Source organism: Leptonotus elevatus, chromosome 19 (assembly GCF_054856555.1).
Source record: "Leptonotus elevatus isolate MCC_2025b chromosome 19, RoL_Lele_1.0, whole genome shotgun sequence".
NCBI lineage: Eukaryota > Metazoa > Chordata > Actinopteri > Syngnathiformes > Syngnathidae > Leptonotus > Leptonotus elevatus.
This window is the reverse complement of record NC_141257.1, coordinates 4,462,228-4,485,200: the sequence shown is the minus strand read 5'-3', so window position 1 is coordinate 4,485,200 and position 22,973 is coordinate 4,462,228. Positions and strand designations below refer to the sequence as shown.

The 22,973-nt window shown below is 42.3% G+C and overlaps 1 protein-coding gene across 1 annotated transcript in view; it reads left to right on the top strand.

Annotated features, from left to right (window-relative positions):
• trim71 (tripartite motif containing 71, E3 ubiquitin protein ligase) overlaps positions 1 to 21,923 on the top strand; it is a 29,509-nt gene extending 7,586 nt beyond the window's left edge. Inside the window, exons 2-7 of the mRNA XM_086063400.1 lie at positions 5,161 to 5,328; positions 10,454 to 10,588; positions 13,886 to 14,128; positions 14,278 to 14,775; positions 15,742 to 15,882; positions 16,044 to 21,923. Coding sequence (XP_085919526.1) covers positions 5,161 to 5,328; positions 10,454 to 10,588; positions 13,886 to 14,128; positions 14,278 to 14,775; positions 15,742 to 15,882; positions 16,044 to 16,616 — 1,758 coding nt within the window. The 3' untranslated portion in view covers positions 16,617 to 21,923. The remainder of the gene's footprint in view (positions 1 to 5,160; positions 5,329 to 10,453; positions 10,589 to 13,885; positions 14,129 to 14,277; positions 14,776 to 15,741; positions 15,883 to 16,043) is intronic.
• The last annotated feature ends 1,050 nt before the right edge of the window (positions 21,924 to 22,973 follow it).

Sequence of the window (22,973 nt, the reverse complement as noted above, 5' to 3'; positions counted from 1 at the left end):
TTTCTTAATTTATTTAAAAACATTTACCAATCGGAAAATAGTTACATGCCTGTTTTTTCCCCCCTTTTTCACTCAAGCCAGACTTGATGTCTGCAGGTTGAGTTTAGAACAGGAAGTTAATAATTGTGGTTGTCTGGAGCTGCCAAACACATTTGACGTGATGAGCCTGTAGGAATGTCACTTTGAAATGCGTCCACACCTAAACTTTCTTGTCTTCGGCGTGTTGACACACAAAATGCCCCCCCGGCACTGTCAGGCGGAAAAAGTCAAAGAGTAAAATCCTGCAGTTAAAAGATTAAACACATATGCAAATGTTTATTGTAGTTAAAGAAATATGTCATTTGAAATTTTTCGGAGTTACTTTTTTTTTTTTGTGCTGTATGAAAGTATAGATTAATTTCATGTTGCTAAATGTTTACCAGAATTTATCTTGTGTATGCTAGTAGATTTTATTTATTTTTGCTTTGACCCCTTTCACAATTTTCTTAGTATCAGAATAAATAAAGAAAAAATATATATATTTTCAATCATCTTTTCATTTAAAATGGTGTGGGGAAAAAAATACCTTTGCAAAAGGCATCCTTTTGGCCCATTTTCCATACGCGTGTATAAAAGATTAAAAAGGAAATACTTTTTTTTACGCAAGGTAAAATACCTCGCTGTCAGTGTCAGTTAAACGCGTTGCTTCTTTCTAAGTGCACCTCGAGTCGAGAAGGCCCAGTTATTTTCTGGCAGCGCAGTGTGACATTACGAGGCCGGCATCCCCTCCCCCAACTCTGCTTGGAGGGATTTTACTGGCTGCGTGGGTTCGTGCCCTCTTCCCTAGTTCCCAGTGCCTGCAGCGAGCGAGGGAGAAGGGTGGGGGGGGGGAGGTAGCCGCCATGATTCGCTAGACATTGGAAAAAAATTTATGCTATATACAATCGTATGCACTTGGACAATAGCTCTTGGTTTTCTAGACAAACAAAATGCCGCCTAACTATTAAAAAGCTGAATTATTGTCTGAAAAATTGGCCAATTCAGTTTGTAATGATACTAACCCAATACCACCTTAAATTTAGCAAACTATCATCAAAAACGATATTTATAAATGTAACTCATTCACTGCCATTGACGGCTATAGACGTCAAAAATGAATTTGAACTATTAGTTTCACTTTTTTTTTTTCACTCGTGTTAACAAGAGTATGAAAACCTAGGAAAAAATGTATTTAGAACAGATATAAAATGTGTGATTAATCTTGGAGTTAACTAGTGAAGTCATGTGATTAATTACAATTTAAAATTGTAATCGTTTGATGCCCCTAATTTAAAAAAAAGAAGAAGAAGAGATTATAAAAGAAATTTGGGGCGTCAGACGATTACATTTTTTTTATTGTAATTAATCGATTAATCACAAATTTTATATCTGTTATAAATGCACAATAAAAAAATTCTAGGTTTTCATACTCTTGTTAACAAAAATGGGAAAAAAAATGTGAAACTAATATAGCTCAAATTCATTTTTGACGTCTATAGCCGTCAATGGCAGTGAATGAGTTTTGAATGGTTTGGCTTATTCGGAGGAAGCTTAGGCCGAATAAAACGCACAGTACATGATTGAGGTGTTTATGACCAACGGAGGTTGACACGGTGGGCGTGTTTTATTGTCAATTGGTAACGTGAGAGATTAATGGGCAGAGCGGGGGAGCGCGTAACATCCGGCGCACTAATGAAATCCTATAACTCGCCACCGAGCAACCCCCGTCCCCCCTCGTTTGGCCGAGGCCTGATGACGAGAGGGAAATGGTTGTGGCGTGTTGGGGCCAAAGACACCCCCCCCCCCCGCCATCCCGCAGCAGAAAAACACCAGGAACAAAACTGTGATTTTTACGATTTGCGTCCAATCTCCCCTTTTTTATTATAATTGATCCAGAAAAAAATGATGTTAGTAAATGAATGAATGAATGAATGTTTGGAAAGCAGCAGATAACGAGAAAGACCCTCACGTGTGACGACTGGTGGGAATAAGCAGCGTGTCAATAATATTGAGCCAGCGGCCTTCCAAGAGGTCCTGTGCGTTATGTCATCTGAAATCTTGCAATTAAGGAAGGACTTCACAATTTGATGTTAACAAAGAAGAGCCTAAAAAAAAAAAAAAAAAATACGAATTAAAAAAAAAAACATTTATGGAGTAAAAAAAAAAAAAAGTCATTCGGTTTTATTTGTTTTTAGAATTGCATGGTGGTCTTTATATGGCCCCACAGTGGCTTTAGGTTCCCCACGCTGGTTATATAAACATGACAAATTGCAACCGGGTCCAATTCGATATAACCAAGATGGACTAAAATATAAACATCTGTATGTGTTAAATTGGATTTGGTGTTTAGTCTGCGTTGGCATTATTCCCATTCCCTATAACGGGGATTATACTGCATGGAGCTATAAGGAATTTTGTTTGATGATTTGAGGAAAACCTTCTTGAAAGAATACACATAAAATAGGTTAGATCATATTTGCTATAGTTTACCAAATAATCATGCTGTCTCATAATCATGTATTTTTTTTTTCAATTTGAGCTCCCTTAGAATTTCTCGCTTTTTAAATTGCTATTTCAGTTTTTGCCTAAATCACGTTGAAATAAGCATTCGCAATGGATGTGTTTATTATATTAAAAAATATATCAAATCCATATGAACTCATTCACTGCCATTGACGCCTATTCATTTCAACTATTTCTATGAGTTTAACATTTTTCCCCCCACTTTTGTTAACAAGAGTATGAAAACCTATCATTTTTTTTATTGCACATTTAGAACAGATATAAAAAAAATATATATCGTGGGTTAACTAGTAAAGTCATGCAATTAATTACGATAAAACATTTTTGATCACCTGACGCACCTAATTTTAAATAATAAAGAAAATGAAAAGATTATTAAAAATTATGGGCGTCAGGTGATTAAAATGTGTCATCGTAATTAATCGCATGACTTCACTAGTTAACTCAGGATTTTTTATCTGTTCTAAATATACAATTAAAAAAAATTGAGGTTTTCATACTCTTAACAAAAGAATGATTTTTTTTTACGTCTATAGCCGTCAATGGCAGTGAATGAGTTCATGTCATTTATATATGAATACAAATGATACGTGTTCTTTATTACATGGGAAAATGAAAGTAAATAATAAAAAAATAAATCAAGTGACCGACCATCGGGCAAATAAGAATAAAAGGTTTTGTAATAACTCACTTGAGTGTTGCTAGAAATTCTGTAAGCAATTTCTAATGCCATGCTGTATTATCTATTTTGGGGCCTGGTCGATTAATCGATTAATCGGTTAAGGCCATTCAAACATTGGCCAAATTGATAAACCCAAACTATTCTTCAAAAAACACTGATTAATAATTATGTATTGTTTATATTTTTATTGAAAATCAGCATTGACCCTAAAAAATAAAAATCCACGTGGGTTGGGCCCTAATCTATTTACTTGACGGTTGTTTCAGTTTACCACGATGTGCCTTGAGTTAGCCGCTTAGCTCAAAACTGCTAAGCAATCTTGCCTGTGTGTATATCTGGCGCATTGCCAGAACTGCGCGTGGCGTTTGTTGAAGCTCCAAAATTGAGCTCTCCAAGCCTGCCGTCGTCCAGCCTTGGGTTTTCTTTTTTTTTTTTGCGCCACCTCCCGCATTCCTCTCTTTTGTATGCCGCGTCCCCTTGGAATTTAGGACATGTCAATAGAGAGGAGGAGGAGGAGGTGATGGTAGAAACTGAGAAAGGAGAAGGAAGTCCGATGAAAGTGTGTGTGCGTGCGTGTGTGCGCGAGCGCGCGTCTCATTAGATGATGCCGCCTCCTGGGGAGAAGGGTCGTTATTGATGGATTGATCGCAAGGCCCGTCCGCTCGCCGCTCCTGCTTTTGGAGCCCATTGATTTGGCATCTCTTTTGGGATGTGATGGTCAGCGCATACTTGAAAGCGCCGCTTCGGGTTTTGGCAACAAAAGGTCGAACGACCTTCTCTCGAGGGACGAGGGAGACTTTTCTGCCAAACGTGGCGCGCTGCTTCTACGATGTAATAAAAAAAAATAAAAAAACGAAATGGTTATTGATCGAGTTTTGATAGCCTTTAGTCCGTCTGTTTTTGTGTTTTGCGGAAGGGTTTTTATGAGCCTCGCAGGTCGCTCGTGCATATGGATGACTATTGTCATTCGGTCTTTTCTCATTGATTAGGTTTTTGTGTGGGGGGGGGGGGGGGCTTACACTCAAGCAGATGTAGCATTTGTGTGGATGCATTATAAGTGTCAATTAAGTACATTGTATAGAATTTAGTATTTGCAAGCTGTTATTTATTGACTTTTGGGGAAATGACCTTATGTCATCTGTCATCCATCTGGGAGCAGCCATTTTGTCACTTTAAATGACATTACAGTTGCTCAGGGCTTATGGCGCATTCGAGGATGGTCGGAATTTATCCGACGACCTGAAAGCGTTCCAGGCGTAAGTAAATGACCAAAATGGCGGATAGCGATGAATTTTTATTTTTTTTATTTTGGTCCTCAAAACTCATTTTGACCTCCAGCAAACGTGACTTTCCGCAGTGTTGCTTCATTTATTGTTTTTATCTTTATTTCATAAGCGTTCCATACAGTTCAGTAGTTCATTGTATAATTTTATGCAGGGAGCGGCATATTCTCACGTGCGTTGTTTTACGTGGAGTTACGTGGAATATTTATAATGAAGAAAGCTATCAGGTTTTATACTCGAGTAAATTGTGTTTACCAAAGTGGTCGCCATTGCAGTGTGACGTCGGGGTACTTTTTTTTCACAACTTAGCAAGTGGGATTTCCGAGTTCCACACTTCCTGGTTTGAAGTCTGGAAAAGTCCGACTTCCTCGAATGCAGCCTTAGGTTAACAACCAATCGCGGCTTGCCTGTTTTCTGACTTTGGTCATGTGACCTTCGCAAGCATCATTGGTTGTTCCCCCGAGCACTGACTCGGGAACTGTGATGTCATTTTCAGTTGACGGCAAGTGGCAAAATGGCCGCCCCCATATGGATTTTGCTGCTTAATTCACATTCCACAAATTCAATATGAATCCGAATATTGTGTTTCGACTCGAGAGCAGAAAGTATAGCAATACAATTGATCATTTCGATTTGACTTGCTTGTTCCCGCAGGTTTTCCTGTTCTTTTGCGAGAGCTGCTCCGTGCCCATCTGCAGGGAGTGCAGCATGAGCCGTCACGTGGGCCACACTTTTGTTTACCTCCAAGATGCCGTGCAGGACTGCAGGTCCGTCACCATCCAGCTGCTGGCTGACGCGCAGAAGGGACGGCAGGCCGTGCAGGTGAGACGGCTGAAGGTGCCCGCGGGGTTGTGCTGGCGGTTTTTTCGTAATTTAATCAAAAGGTCGGAATCATGTGAAACTGAAGCGTGTGGTGTTGGACATGATGCGAATCCAATGAATCCTTTCCAGTTGACAATAAATAATAGCAAAATATTTATTTATTTTTTTTTGTAGTGGGGATAGATCTCCATTTTGACGAATGTCAATCTCGGCCTTTTTAAAAATTCTGACTGCTGATAACGGATTCCTTTAAAACTGTGGTTAACCTCAGGGAATTATTTATGAACATTTTCAGTTAACTTTATAGGAGATGCTGCTGACTAGGGGTGTGAATTGCCTAGTACCCGGCGATTCGATTCGTGTCACGATTTGATTCGTGTCACGATTCGATTCGTGTCACGATTAATCCCGATACGGATCTATAAATTAAAAAAATGTCTTTCTCAAATTTAGAAAATACTCATCAGTAAACTTGTACATGTACACTGTAAGATTTGTATGAAAATGTATTTATTTCTCTGAAAATTCAGTTTGCAGTCTGTTTCATGTCTGAAGAGCACTGAAATCAAATATTAAGGCTTAATGTTCCATTAATATAACATTCTTCGATTCGAGAAATGCTTGCTGTAATATCGCGATATATTGCTGAATCGATTTTTTTCTAACACTCCTATTGCTGACCTTGGAAACTGCAACTTTTTTTTTTTTTAAGTATAATAAATATACAGAAACATTTACCATTTTACTTTTTTTTGTTGACATTTTGAAAAAAAAATTAAACTTTACAAAACTATCATTTAAGTTTTCATTTAAATTTTTAAGACATACTGGTGACCGTGGGAGCTCCCTGAACTTTTTGTTAGTATTTTGAATTCAATTGTGTAAGATAAAAAATACAACAACCAGAAACTTGAACATTTTGTAAATCTGAAAAGTTGTTCAATAAAAATAAGTAAAATGTTGGAATTTGTATTTAAAAAATTATTTACACCAATATTTTTTCCCCCTTTTACTGAACATGAATATCCGTTCTAAATATCGATCTCCTTGACTAATAATCGCCCCCTCCCCCCCAAAAAAAATATCGATCTATCTAAATTGTGGTTAATTGTGGAAAAAAATATGAAATATACATAAATGGATAAATGCATAATAGACACCAGCTCTACCTTTTATTAAAAGTTGTTATTGGCGTCTTGCACCGTTTTCTGGTGCTGACAGCTTTCAACAGAAGACAGACTCTGAAAAGTAGCACAAAAGGCAGAAAATGGCCGCCGTCGACTTTGCTCCGTTTATACACGGCAACAACACGGAAAAGTTTTTTGTTTTTTTTTATAGGCTATGTAAAAGTGACTTTCATAGTAAGGCATGTTGTGTCTATTTTGAATCTCTTGCAAAAGAGCAAGCGTTGATTAGAACTTCAATTGCAAACAGGAAGAACAATTAACTGCTCTTCCACTAGATGCTAGAAGCTACAATTAACCCTCATTATTTAATTATACTTCGGAACATGTTTGTGCCTTGGCTCAATAAATTAGCACAGTAGTGACGAGTCGCTGGAATTTTTTTCAGGCTCGAATTGGATTGTGTCCAGCTGGTCCTGAAAAGGGGCGGGTCACACGGGGTGAGGTCCGGGCGGGGGCAGGGATGAAGGTCAAAGGGGGAGGGGGCATGGAGAGGAGGATGGGGGAGGGTAGATGAAGTATTTAAAGGATTTGAGAGAAAGGAAAAATGCCGTCCTCATTGAAAGAAGTGCAACACTTGGCCCACCTCTTGTTCACATGCACCAGCCCCCCGCAACCCAACCCCACCCCCGCACCCCCCTTGGGCACACCCTTACTTATGCTTGGTTGCTCACAGATGCTGACTGCTTCTCTTCATTTAGGTCCTTATGGAATGGATGGGAGGGAAATTAATCCTAATTTGAATTACTCACTCCATTAACATGTATTAATCATGTTGTTAAATTGTATGCAATATTCCTAAAAAAAAAAATCCAGAAAGCTGCCATAAAATATATCCTCCTCATGAAAATGCCATGAATTATTATTATTATTATTATTATTATTAATTGTATTTTTTTTTTTCAAAATCCTGATAATCCCTGGTGGATTTATTTAAAAGTATTGCAGCGAGGCGCCATTTTCATTTGCCATTTAATTATAAGCGCCGCCTGCTCAGTTTGGAAACTTGATTAGCGTCAGCTTTCGGTTGACGTAACTTTTGGAAAGTCATAAAATCATACAATTGAAAAGTAAGTGGTAGGTGATGTCATTCTTTCAATATATGTATTCAATTGTTATATGTCGCTGCATCTCAATCCGTTTCAGTCGTTCAATTGATCATATGAAACGTTTTGACCAATTTTGTTTCTTGTATAGTTTTAGCTTTTTGGGTGTTGGCTTTAGGTTAGAATCGATAGCATTTCAGTTTTTAATTGAACGTCTGAAATAAGCTTCAAATTTTTCCGAAAAAGTGTTTGTTTTTTTCCCAACTTTTTTTTTTTTTTCTTTCATTGAAAATATTTTTATTGTCTCTGTCTGTCAAGCATCTAAAAAGACGGTCAACATTCCAACCGATAAGTGCTCTCTTTAAGTCAACTCTCTTATCAGCCAGTCCTCTTAGAACACACACTTATGACCTTGGTCGGACATGGTGGAAACATGAAATGCTATCTAAGGTCACGTTACAATGCGGGCGCACACGATTTCCTCAGCAGAACCTGTGCCCCGCCTCTCCCTATCTCGGTGACCTACATCTGTGTGACTCGCTCATGCATGTGCGGCTACGGGTTCACTCGGGGTCTTCCCCAAATTCCCGAAACCTCGGCACAACGCTGAGCGTCTCTCCGGCAAATGTCAGAGCGCTCGCCAGTCGCCACGTGGAGCAGACTTTGAAACCGAAACCAGGTCCCACAAGAGCCCACGTTTGATGTTTTTTTTTTGGGGGGGGGGGAATCCAGGGTCTCGAGCTAGCAGCTGAGCTTCAAGAGAATCTAGCCGACCATCTGGCGATACGTTGTTGTGCGGCTGCTTAGTGTTTGCTTGTTCATTCTGTCGGAGGTCACAGCAGGAGTAAATGCTGACGCCAGATAATAATGTAAACACGCACACACACACTCCTCTACCCTGAGGTAGGAAATTTCCGCCCGCTCCACCCCCCCCCCCCCCCCCCCATTATCTTCCTTGACCTCTGACCCTGGTCTTGTGACTCTCTCCCGGTTGGCCCGAGCTCTGTCCCCACTGCCGTCTGATTGGTCACTTTGACCCTCTTTGTGTAGCCAAGCTGCGCTCTGCTGGAAATATGCGCAAAAGAGTTAGAGAGCCCACAACGATTGTAAGCGAGGGCAAGAATCACCAAATGTTGCATTTGTGTCGAATAGTCATTTAAGGTGGGGAATGCATATCGATTTTTGAACATCGTAACCATTTTTTAAACGTAAGAAACAGCATGCAGTACTAGTTGCGGGGGGGGGGGGGGGGGGGTCGTTTGGGCTGTCATGACTTGAAAGCAGATTTCAAATATTTTTTTCACATGGTTTGATTGTTGTTTGAAAAAAAGTTTGTCATTTTCATCATATGTCTATTTTCATTATCATATTAAACCGAGTTTTTGCATGTGTCCCTGAAGTTACCACCTTGTCATTATTTATATATATATATATATATATATATATATATATATATATATATATATATATATATATATTTATATTATATTTTTTGTATATATTTATTTTTCATTAAAAATTTTTTTTTCAGATTTAACAATACAAGTCCGCTTGCTAAGTCTATCATCTTGCTAACTGAAGGTCCACTTTGGTGCTTATTAAATACTAAGTAAAAATTATTTTGCTGTTTGCATGTATATTGTCTGCTTCAATTTAAAATGTATATTGGAGAAAAAAAAAAGTGAGAGTTTGACTAAAACGCATTTCTAACAGCGTAACATGAATGAATATTAAGTGAAGAGCACAATCTAAATTTTGGGGTGTGAAATGGGGAAGTCAGAAAGGCAGAATATGGTAATAGTGACTCGTTTGGTGTCGTCGAGATAACCACAGCGCGCACCATATACGACAAATCTCCCCCCCCCCCCAAAACCAGACGTGTGTAGTACCAAGGGTGACCTGTGAGAGGCAGCATGATCAACACTGCCAAATAATACGAAGAAGAAAGAGAGCGGTAGTTGGAAAAAACTACAAAATACTGAACACATCTCGGAATATGACCAATTTTGACGCGATTGTCTGCGTAACTGTGAAATTAAGTCGTGGCTATCGCTGCATTTCTGTTTCCCTCAGAAGACTTAATTTAGATGTCTCTTCAGATGGTCCAGCAAAGAAGAGGGGAAAAAAAATCCCAGCTGCCGGTCTTTGTTCTGGCGGGGATTGAAGAGGGGGAGGGGGGGAGTGTGGTATGCGTCCTGAGACAAGAGAGGTTGCAGATCATGACCTGTAAGGTTTAGCTGACCTTTGAGCCCTGCGGCCAGTATCACAAAGGCAGCCTTCTCCTGCCACCTCCCCTTTTGTCCCTGTGAGGTCTGCCTCACCCGCTGACCTCCCACAAAACGCCAAAGGAGCAGCCGGATAAATATTGGATCATATTGTCAACAGATCAATATGCAAATTATCTTTGGGCACTTTCTCAAAACTTGCTTTTTTTTTTCTCCGTTGTTTAACTGAAAAATTGTTCCTCCTTGTGGCCGGGCTAACATAGTTCATTCAAATTATTTGTCAGGATGTGTTGAATAAATATATATTTTGAGCTACTTCCGTAGGTCAAAGCCTGACCTCACTGACGTTACCCTAACAACGTGGTTGCAAACGACTCTGTTGCTATATTTAGCAACTTTTCAAAAAAGGAGCCTTTCCCGTATGACAAGAAAAATGAGCACAGAGTGAATGTCGCCCAAAAAAGACGATGCTCATCTACACGTTGCAAAAGTTGAGTTAGCAAGTTAGCATTAACTCTGTTCTTGCTCTGTGTTTGCCAATTGGAAAATACTTTTGTTTCATCTCATCGCAACATCCACAGCATGCCGGTTTGCATCCTCCTTTCCTTTTTCTTTTTTTTTTTAAATCAGTTAGACCGCATCACATGTGTGTGTTGTTTTTCCCCTCCAGCTGAGCATGGAGAAGGTCCAGGCCATGGCGGAGCAGGTGGAGATTAAGGCTAAGGTGGTGCAGACGGAAGTGAAGGCCCTGGTCCTCAGACACAAGAAAGCCCTGGAGGAGAGAGAGTGTGAACTACTGTGGAAGGTAAACCGCTTTTTTCGTTTTTGGGTGTCATTATTTGTTTAATTTTCACGCGTCAGTCTATGGATTATGGCAAGCTTTCAGCAACAGTGTGAAAAGGGGGGAATAGGAAGTGCCCACCACCTATGTCATTATTTATCAGTCAGTACTTTTCATGACTGGCTCCACCAGGTGGAACACATCCTCAGAAACACGGCTTTTTTTTCTTCTTTTTTTCTTTTAAATGTGGGGGGTTTTCCTTGCAAAACCTGCCTGACAACAAGTTGTCATGTGTGCAAATACCATTTTTTTTTTGTTGTATCCTTAAAGGAGAAGCCAACCCTGAAAAATGCAATCCAATAATATGTTCTATGCAGCCCCGCCAGTGCAAACACGATATTCTGATTCATATTATACGAATTAGGTAGCAAAATCCACCAGTTTGTATCCATCTCAGAGGGCGGCCATTTTGCCATTTGCTGTTTGACTGAAAATGAAATCGCAGTAGCTCAGGTAATGACACGATCACGGCTCGGCTCGCGGAAGTCGCATGCGCCGTGATTGGTCGTTATCTGAGCCTTGAGCAACCGTGATGTCATTTTCAGTCGACAGCAAGTGACAAAATGGCCGCCCCTTGAGATTGGATAAAAGCGGGCGCATTTTGCTGCTCAATGAATATTCCATAAATGCAATATTGATCAGAATGCTGTGTTGAGACTAGTGGGGGGCACACAGACCATGTTTTTAAGAAAACGTTTGATTTGACTTCCCTCTTAAGTCGGTGGTGGGCAAACTCGGTCCTCAAAGGCGTTTGTTTCCCTGCTGCAACGCATCATTGACTGATGAGCTAATCATATATCAGCTGTGTTGGAGAAGGGAATCATCCAAAACCTGCAGGACCCCGGAGTGTGCCCACCCCTGCTCCAAGTAAAGAAGAAAATTATTTCCTCTATTTGCTTCTGTTACTTTTTTTTCCGGTAAGGGGTTTTTTTTTTTTTTTTTTTTAAGTGCTAGCTTTTGATTTCAGCTTGTTGTAGACCGAAATGTTCTAGAAAGACTCATCGGTGAGGACATTTTCCGAGATTTCTCTCGCCACTTGTAGCCGTTGCGTTTATGAGGGCAAGTTGTCAGCGAGATTTGCGAGCGATGCCGTGCGCCTTCTCTTAGTCTGCTTACTAAACTTGAAGGAATGCCGGCGAGAGTGGCGGCGGGAATACCAGTCGGGCCAGGTGAAAAGCTGCGCGTTAAAGTAGGGGAGGTGCGGATGGGCGTCGTACGACCCCCCGTGACAATGTCGCGTACGGTTTATGGTTTTGAGTTGCGTTTGGAATATTTTCGTTCTTGATGCATTTGCTGTTGCTCGCCCGCTCGATCCAGTTTCTCTTTCTGCTGAGGGTGTGGTGGAGATGTCAACTTGGCCTGGACATGTTATATACATTGCAACTTTCTAAGTGGAGACCAGCTCATCGTAAAAAAATAACAATTCAAACCTCACTCCTATGAATTTTGTCAGGACAGGCCGATTAAAGTTGTCCACAGCCGCGCTTGTGGAGATTTGGATCCCGGCTAGAGCACATGGATGTATTTATGGTTTTGGATGTGGCTGTAAATGTCACTTTAATTCAATTGAATCCTTTAGCCATGAAAAAAAGATGTCAGGCTGGTTTGCGCTGCGGTAAATTCTCCGGTTTCCTACAAGGAGTGCGGACTTAAGAGGAATGCCACAGAGCTTAGTCTGTGCCTGAAACCCGAGAAGTCTGCAGGAGAACTCTGCTGATCTGTTCAAGATGAGAGCCTCTGTTTTCGATTATTGAATGTCTGTCGCAAAAAATAAAAAAATAAACGAGCAAAAGGTGATTTTTCTTTCTGGACTGCAAACCAGAACAAGAGCGCCACACATTTTAAGCCTCTTCCCTCCTTTTGCTGACAGCTCGTTTTACAGTCCATTTAGCATCACGGAGACATTCATTGATAAAAGATGCTTAAGCGAAACGGACAAACTACAAAAGCTCATGAGATGAGCAATGAATCACACGAGATGAGCCCATTGGCTCAGGCGGGAGCTTCCCGCCGCTGAGCGTGATGAGCGGGGTCGCATTGTCTGAGGAAACAAATCCGGGAAGATGCTCCAATCGCAACTGCGACACTCATTACCGATGAGCGTAACCGGTGACGCGTGCGTAATGTGTGGGAGTGAAGGACGGGGAGTTGTGCTGGCAAATGCTTCCGCAAAGAAATTAGCAAAGTCCTTTATTTATCTTTGCGTCTTCCCCGACGCTCCTCTTCATCAGAAAGGCCAACAAGGAGCTTTGTCTTCGTGGGACTATAAAGTGTAAATGTGCTCTCACAAGTGCAAATTGCACTTCTACTCGGGCCAAGATTCAACAAAGAAGCGCTCTTTTAGAGCCTGAGTAGGGAGGGACTAGAAAGTGTCCCTTACTATTGATGGCAGTCAGCCTATTGTGTTAAAAAAAAAAAAAAAAAACGCTTTTTGTTGGGTGATGCTAAATTGAGAGACCAATCCTTGCTTCTCAGTTTCTGCCATCACCTTCAAGAGAACTAAATAATATCATGTCATCCCTGTATCATGTGACACTCCCCTTTTTGCCGTCATACAATCTGACCTGTGGCATCACAAACATCATGGGCAAAGTACATCATAATTAAAAAGCTTCGACCGCTCAGGCGCTGCACTTGAAGTCGTTTACGTTGTGACTAAAGCCAATTCTGCGCACTGTTGCCATCTAGTGGACGGACATGTTGTTGTTTTCTCAACCGGTATTGTGCCAAGGCCAAAAAATGTCACCGCAAGTACACACACCGAAATAACGATGGCCTTGTCTCCATTTAATTTAATTGTTATTGATATATATATATAATTTAAAAATGCTCAGTGTGTAATCTGGGCCTTGCACAAAATGTTTCTGTCTGTCATTATATGCCACTGAATTCCTTTTATTTTTACAAACAACTTTGCTCATCTATCTATGTCAGTGACAGATATTGGATAATGGTAATATTAACCCGTTTAGTCAATAAGTGGCTAAACAGATTCATTTTTACCATCTGCCATATAATGGAAGAGCATTTTATTTTTCTGTCTGTCATTATATGTCACTGACATAGATAGATCAGCAAAAACATTTATTGTAATAAAAAAAAAAGACAAAGAAGAAAAGTAGGGTTTTTTTTCAATCTTAAAAAAAAAGTAACAGCTCTTTAAACCTTTAATATTTCATATTTTTTGTCCAATTAAATGTCAGTTTGAAACCCTTTTTTTTGCTGCTAATTGATCCTCAACCTCTCCGCCTTCCCCCTCAGTTGGAGAAGATCCGGCAGCTGAAAGCCAAGTCGCTGTACCTGCAGGTGGAGAAACTGCACCAGAGTCTGACCAAGTTGGACAGCACCATCGCCGCCGTCAGCCAGGTGCTGGACGAGGGCCGCCACATCGACGTGCTGCTGGCGCGCGAGCGAATGCTCACCCAAATCCATGAACTGAAAGCACTGAGGGGCCTGATGCAGCCGCAGGAGGACGACCGTTTCATGTTCACTCCTCCAGACCAGGTCAATCTTAAAAAAAATATTAAAAAATATATATATTTTAAAAAATAAATATAAAAACAAAACAAAAACGATTTTTGTTACAACTGTGCAAATATTTCATTTCTAACTCCTTTCACACATTTGAACTCCATTTTGAATTGTTCCCGCAGGCTTTATACATAGCCATCCAATCCATGGGCCTGATCAGCAGCGGAGCCTTCGCCCCCGTCACCAAAGCGCACGGCGACGGTCTCAACGGCGCGCTCCGTGGCAAGCACGCAGCGTTTACTGTGATCGGATACGACCACGACGGCGAGCCCCGCCTCTCCGGCGGCGACATGGTGACCGCCATGGTCATGTCCGTCGCCGACGCCAACCTGTCGGCCGCCAACGTGACCGACCACCAGAACGGCTCGTACACGGTTAGCTACGTGGCCAAAAGTGAGGGGGAGCACCTCGTGTCGGTGTTGGTGTGCAACCAGCACATTCAGGGCAGCCCCTTCAAGGTGTTTGTGAAATCGGGACGAAGCTACGGCTCCCTGGGTTCCCAAGTGTCATCGTTCGGGGGCGAGGGCGAGGGTGACGGTCAGCTGTGTCGTCCCTGGGGGATCAGCGTGGACAAGGAGGGATACGTGGTGGTGGCAGACCGCAGCAACAACCGCATACAGGTAGAAAACCTTTACTTGCTACATTTGTTAGCACTTCGCAGGCGACCCTGCAGCACTTCCTTTTCAAGCGGGAAGTCAACCTTAAACATTTCTCGACAATAATATGTTGTATGTGACCTCACTAGTCGAAACATGACACTCTGATTCATATTACATTTATTGAATAAGAGTTGTGAAGCTAAATCCAGCGGTTTTTATCAATCTCAGGGGGCGGCCATTTTGCCACTTGCTGTCGACTGAAGATGACATCACAGTTGCTCAGGCAACGACCAATCACAGCTCACCTGTTTTCTGAAGCTGAGCTGTGATTGGTTGTTACCCGACACCCAAGCAACTGGGATGTCATTTTCATTCGACGGGCAAGTGGCAAAATGGCCGCCTTCTGATATTGATTAAAAACTGCTAGATGTTGCTGTTACGCAATATTAACCACAATACCGTATTTAGACTCGTGGGGCTGCATAAAACATATTATTATCAATAAATGTTTTGGGGGTTGACTTTCCTTTTTAAAAGTTTAAATGTTGACATCCTGTAGACATTTGATCAGGAATGATGATTGAAAGGACCTGCTGATTTTGAACATTACATTTTCGGTACCACTTTTTTCAGACCAACACCAGTACGAGTTGGTAATCAATTCTCGAGCAGCCACCAATATCACTAGTCCTTTTGAGTCTTTATTTTAAATTTTTTATTAAACGATTGACGGATGATTTTATAGAAAATAAAGAATATATTCAAATATAGCATTTCACCTTAAAATTGCAAGAAATGATTGGCAACTTTTCTTTTTTTTCATTTGTAAAGAAAGAAAGAAAGAAAGAAAGAGCACACAATAAAATGAATTTCAATCAAATGAATCGCAAAACGCATTCAACTGAATACAACAATGCTTTCAAGTGACATTTAGCGTCCACTTCATCCAAATGTAATTGTATGCCACTTGTTCCCGGCCATCTCCAGATATTCAAGCCCTGCGGCGCGTTCCACCACAAGTTTGGCTCTCTGGGGTCTCGACCCGGTCAGTTCGATCGTCCGGCCGGGGTCGCCTGCGACAGCCAGAGACGAATCATTGTGGCCGACAAAGACAATCACCGTGTGCAGGTACAAAATGTTGCTCCAATCAACAACCTCTGAACGCTTCCAAACGCACACACGCCGACAAATGTAAACATCGGTGGCGGCAAATGTCTGCGCTCCTCGGCCGTTGGCTCCTCCCCCAAGTAAACGGGTCACGCCCTTGACGCATTTGCTTTCCTTGACAGGTGTTTACTTTTGAGGGCCAGTTCCTGCTGAAGTTTGGGGAGAAGGGGACCAAGAACGGGCAGTTCAACTATCCCTGGGATGTGGCTGTCAACTCCGAGGGTAAGATCTTGGTTTCCGACACCAGGAACCACCGCGTGCAGCTATTTTCCCCCGACGGCTCGTTTCTCAACAAGTACGGCTTTGAGGGGGCTCTGTGGAAACACTTTGACTCGCCCAGAGGCGTGGCCTTCAACCACGAGGACCACCTGGTGGTCACCGATTTCAACAACCACCGGCTCCTGGTCATCCGGCCCGACTGCCAGTCGGCCCGCTTCCTGGGCTCCGAGGGCATCGGCAACGGCCAGTTCCTGAGGCCCCAAGGCGTGGCCGTGGACCAGGAGAACCGAATCATCGTGGCGGACTCGCGCAACCACCGCGTGCAAGTGTTTGAGCCCAACGGGAACTTCTTATGCAAATTTGGAACCCAGGGGAGCGGCTTCGGACAGATGGATCGTCCCTCCGGGGTGGCCGTGACGCCGGACGGGGTCATCGTCGTGGTGGACTTTGGGAATAATCGGATCCTCAAGTTCTAGAAACGGAACATTCGCTCCCTCTATTTGGCCTTTTGCCGATTTTTTGTTTTTCTTTCTTTTTTCTCAACAAAGCAAATGGAGGCGAGAGAATGAATCAAAAAAACGGACGCAATGGGAGGAGGAGAGCTCAGAAGATTGAGAGCATGTTGATGAGAAGGGAAGTCAAAACTGAATTTTTTTTTTTTCCCCCCCACTCAAACTGTCAATCTGACCGATTTCAACGAGGACCTCAACAAAAATGGATAATCAGTAGCAAAACATTTTTCCCTTCCTCGCGGTCAGCTGCTCTATTCTTTCTGCAAGCTCTTCTCGAGTATCCTTCTCAGGGAATTTCTCACTTTTCTTGAAACCTCGTACCCTCTGCTCCACACCTACCTCATTTAGCTCTTTACGAATGTACTCATAGTCACCGAGCAGAGGTTTATTAGTCCGTGAAGTTTTACAAAGAAGAAGAAACGCCTACCTCTATAGTTTTTATTTAAGAGACAAAAAATAAGAAAAATAGACTCTTCAAGTCGATTTATTTGCACGGGAGTAATGGAATTAATGCTGTGCAACTTTTTAAATGAGTTAAGTGAACCTCCTGAATGTTGTTGCTGAGACAATACTCAGACCGCTGTCGAGGCTACATGATTCACTCTCAGTAGAAGGCATTGCAAAAAAAAAAAAGAAAAGAGAAAAAAAAAAAGGAATTAGGAATTAGTACTGTAATGCCTTCATAGTTTCCATCAGGTTTTTGTTTTTGTTTGTTTTTTGTTTTTTTGGGCGAATCTATTGACCACCTCATCACTATGCTTGAGTTTGCGTACGCATTAAGGCCCAAGCAGAATGCGGGAAGAAAATGCCACAATGACATGATGTAAAGAATTCTTAGCTCAGGTAAATCGTATCGGCTGATTTGAAATGATCATTGCTTTTCGGGCCTATTTTTAAGCTTCACTCTTACTTGGGTTCAATATATCAGATCAGGCCTGTGATGACATTATACGATTTGTTTGTCCACTTTACACAAGGCCCCAAAATAACTTTTTTTTTATTATTATTATTTTTTTTTTTTTGGGGGACTGGATTCGCGTAAAAATCCAGTCGACTGCATGTCCAACTAGGATGCAAAGATTTTAGTATGCAAGGACGGCCTGTTCTCCTCCAAAAGGGGAGGACCCACAAATAGATGTGGGGGTGGGGTACGTTTTTGAAGATCAGGATCTATTAGGGATCCTAACGTAGAGATCTAATCATAGTTGAATGACACCTTTTTCCCGAGGCAGTGTTTGACAAAAGCCTCCGAAGTACACAGTCCAGAGGACAAAAATTCGAACATCAGATAGACTTAAGACTTAATGGCGTGAACCCGTCCTACTCGCGCCGGGATACGATATATACGGAGCCTGGCCTCAAATATCGGAAATCCACCATGAATCGACACCCCCTGTAAGGGTTGAAATCGCCTACAGTAGATGCTGGCAAGCACTACTTTTGTCTCGTTGAAGCTCAAACCGACTTCAACAAACATGGCGTTCGCATTCCTCGGCCACCCTTTGCGAATGCCCGAACCCGCGAATATGTGGCGGTTCACTTTGCAATCCTTTTGGATGAAAGCCCCCGCCCTCTTCAAGTCCCAACGAAAAGGGGCGTGGCCGCAAAAGCTCGCCCCAATTTATTAACGCTCAGGTCTGAGGAGGCGTCACCAGACCTTTGCGCTAGTAGACCAATCCTCTAAAGATGGAGGTCTAAAGACCAACTACTAGATTCAACCAAAGTTAGAATATCTGCACAGAGGCCAACTTAAAAAAAAAAAAACAACTGGCATTTATAAAAAAGTTCCTCAATAATCATCGTTGCTGGGGAAACTCGTGGAGTTTGGTCGCTGACACTGCACGAGTACTTTGACATCCCGTTTGAAACCTACGTCCAGCCGTATAGAAAACCAAAGAGAACCCTCCCCTCCCCCCCCCCCCCCCTTTTAGACCCGCTTATGTGGAACAATCCGAGGGCGCCCTGAAAACACCCCTTGTGAGCAAAACCACGAATCCGTCGGGGCACCGGTTGGATGCTTGCCCTGATTTCAATCTGTGCCCCACTTGAACGCACTCGACAATTCATGTTCTGCTAGTGGCTTCCTCGTTCGAGCCAAAACTGTGGAAAGTTTCACCTGACGGGCTCTCTTCTCTGAGGAGAGGACCTGTCCCGCACATGATCCCGACCGACACCCCTCTAACGGAATACGTTGATTCGACCTCAGTGTCGGGTTACCTCGTGGGCCTCGTCTCAATTCTCTTTGTAGCTACTGTTCACTTTCATATACCTCAAATTTGTGTCGTTCCCATTTGAATACCTCATTTTGATTTTGTGTGTTTACATGTTTGCATACCTCAAAAGCAGGGTTTCCCCCCAAAGCGTGCCGCCAGGCTTTTTTTTTTGGGGGGGGGGGACCCTGAGATATATATATACCTCATTCTTTGACTGCTGCGTTGCAGTACAGTGCATGTCCCGTAGCTCAAGGACCAAAGATTGTGGCGCTGTTGAAAACTTGTGTTGTAGTCGCGTGTCCCCATTTCGCAACCTCCAGCAGCTTTTTTTTCGCTTGGTTTGACTTTGCTGTATGATTCATTGCCTTTTTATTTCTAAAAAAAAAAAATCACCAACCAAACCAAATGTTTCCGTCAATAGCATAGTGCCAAAATGATCTCTGAGAGTTCTGTGCCAAGGACCACGCTGTTGTTGATGACGACATAACGTCACCGGACCAGGATATCAAAGATATAAACGTTGAGTGAGTCGGGCAGCCGGGTTTAAATCCTGCGGCTCTCTGATGGGATGCACTTACGAGGGCTGGGCCCTGATTATCTTTTACCTCACGACGACCAACTCCGCAGATTTCCGCTTTGTGCTTTTTTGCTAGCGCGCGCAAAAGGGGGGGGGGGGGGGTTGGGTGAGTGAAGGGAGCGTTTAGAAACTTGACTCGTCGCACAAGAATGACACAAATTACCTCAACTTTCAGCACAACTTACCGATATTTATGCACGCGGCCGGATTCGTCTCGACTGCGGTGCCAACAGTTGTTAACATAAGTAACGAAAAATGTTTCCGAATTAGCACATGGGAGGAGGAACAACAACAGTCGGCTTGTTTTTGCGTTTTCAGTATTACTGTGTTTCATCCGTGTCTGCGTCCTTTTTCGGAAAACAAAGATTGCAGAGTTCTATCTTTAAGATCCTTAGGTCTTCACTCTTTAAGAGGAAAAACGTATTTTAAACCTTTTATTTACTTTTTTCATTTTGTTGCATGCTTTAAAAAAAAAATCCTTATCATACTGAAGTTTTTTTTGTTTGTTTTGTTTTTGTGGATGGATGTTGGGGAAAACTGGGCGGGTAGCTGACTTTTTGGGAGATTGATCGTACCAGGAAGTGTACCCAAAGACGACCATGTTTGCGCTAGGCTGGGATTGACCTTTTGCGATTGTATTGGCTGTTCTCTCGAGAGGCCCCGCCCGAGCGCAACCTGTTCAGTCAGCCATGCCTCAGTTCTTGGAAGGAGAAGTCAAGCCAAAAGTTTTCTTGACAATAAAGTATGCGCCCCCACGAGTAGAAACACGCCATTCGTTGGTGGCAAAATCCACCTGTTTTTAACCCATCTCCGGTGGCGGCCATTTTGCCGCTTGTTGTCAACTTGAAAATGGCATCGCATTTGCACTGGGCTCAGATAACGACCAATCATAGCTCAGCTTAAAAAACCAACAACAACAGGTGAGCTGTGATTGGCCGTTACCTGAGCAACTGTGATGTCATTTTCAGTCGACAAAGTAGGAAAATGGCTGCCCCCGCAGATGCTGGGAATGAGTGGATTTTGCTACTTGATTCACATTCCACAAATGCAATATGAATCAGGGACGGCAGAGAACTTATTATTGTAAAGATTTTTTTGGAGTTGACTTCCCCTTGAACAAACATTGGAGGCCGAAAACCACCTTGAGGCTTCTTTTGCGTGCCTCCCAGATCGGGCGCCTTTACTTGCGGAAGTTCCTAAAACTTCCTTCTTTCTGTATTGATTGATTAATCCACACGGGGGAACTAATTGGGAGCCCCCCCCACCCCCGTCACCGTCACATGACCACCAGTTCGGCTCGTCCAGCACAAACCAGCAGCCAACTTCCTCTTGGTGACAATCCAGGAAGTGTGAGGTGATGGCTGCCGATCATGTGACTGGTTGACTGCACTCTTGAGTGCGCGCGTGTCCCCCCACCCGTCTGATTTCTGGCCTCTCGTGACTTTTAAGAGAGGAAAAAAAGTAAAGCTGCACCGGGTGATGTGTGCGAGGTCGTAGACCTCCTTTTTAATGATTGTATAATCGAAAATAAAGACAAAAAAATATGGTTGGTGAAAATTTAGAAAGGAAATAAAATATATCTCAGGTAGTTCTCAGCAGCCCTGTCCTGCTGGTGTCTCAATGAAATGTGTCCCATAGAAATAAAGTAGACAACCCCCGCCCCTTTCTTCTTCCCTTTCCCCGTTTTGAACCTTAGTGCTAGTCTGATTGTTTTGTGTGTCCATTGAAATCTAAAAAAAAAAGTTTTAAATCTCAATCTGAAATATTGCTTTTGATTAACTTCCCCCAATTTTTTTTTGTTTCTTTTACATATAAAAGTACAAATACCACGCACCACCTGATGCTCATTGGCCCTTTTAGAATGTATTTTGTGAAGAAAAGGGTTCAATGACATCCGGCCGATGGTCGCTCTTTACAAACCCGCTGCTGGACCGCCGCACAATTCCACATTCATCGCCACCTCAGCAATATTTCTAGCATTGGGTGGCGTCAACCAGCGTAAACATCTGTCCGGATGGAGGGGGGGGCGGGGGGGTCTGCCTGCCCTTCTTTCATCCCATCGTGATGGTCCGGCAGCGTGGAGAAGCGTGGCTGTTGTTTGTGCATCTGTTGTCAAAGCAGACTTTCACTGAATGTAACCCTCACAGTCCAGGAGGCAGCGCGAGTGGGTGTGGCCTGCTGAGTTTAGATGAGTGCTGCTGGCACTTCCTCATTCAGGGCCATCGTGTGTGTATGTGTGTGCATGTGGGTGTGTGTGTGTGTGTGTGTGGGTGTTTGCCTGTCTCTGTTCAACACACACTTTGTGCTGAGTGGAAGTGCAGATGTCAGGTCTTCAGTCTAAATAAGGCAAAGGGAGACTATAATATTTTTGGCCACCTGCTGCTCGTGCTGTACTCTTTGGACTTTAAACATTTCCTATGCAGTTTTTTTGTTGATGGCTTTTTGTTTACACTTAAATAAAATTGTATTTCTTTGACTTCAGCATGCGTGTTTGGCGTTATTTCTCATCCTGGACCAGTGGAACCTTCAATACTGTGATGGACATTTAATGAGTCTATCCCATCCAAAAAGGTTGAGATTTTTTCCATTGGGATTTTTATGTTAATGCTAACATATCTAAACACACGTTTAATATCTCTCAAAATTGCATTTTTGTGCCAAATCAATTGGGTAACTATATTAGAAACATCCGCCCATCTTAGAATAGTGGCTCATCACTACCCTCTGGTGGTGATTAAACAGAAGCGCAATAACATGGAGATTCTTGTGCAAATCGATGCTGTCATGACTGAAAATGAAAAGAGTGTGCTCAATGATGATTAATGATATTGAATCACTTTAAATCTTGAAGTTTTATTAATTGCTTGCAGTGGTGGAAAGTAATGAAGTACAAATACTTTGTTGCTGTACTTAGAGCTATTTTAATGAAAGAAAGATTATTTTGTGTGTGTGTATATTTTTTTTCCATCATGCCAAATTGGCAAAACAGGTGTATGTAATTTACAGTCCAAACTGATATATACTGTTATTTTTACTTAAGCACACAAGTTGAATTAGTGCATTTTTTATTTTAATATTATTATTTATTTATTTTTACAATGTGTTCTGTGCAGCCCCACTAGTCTAAAGTTGGTATTCTGATTATGATGAATCTTCATTTGTGGAATCTGAATTGGCTATATGCCATGAAAGGAGGCGGGAATTCCGACTGGTTTTCACACATCAGCTTTGTTTCTGCCTTTATGCCCCTCGGTTGCGCGTTCCCGTCGACGAGTGCGAGTGTGTAGTGCGTCTGTCTCAGTTGTCCGAACCCTTTCAGAGAGTTGAGACGGTTGGGGGGCGGCAGGGTGGAGTGTTGGAACGCAGCCATCAGTGGCCGGAAACGACGCTGATATGTGAAACACGGAAGTCGGAATTCCGTGGAATCTTTTTTTTTTCTTCTCTCTCTCTCACTTTATTTAACATTTCTAAAAACATACACTTGTAGAGGATGCAACGCCTGAACATTGCAACAATGTAAACAACAAAAAA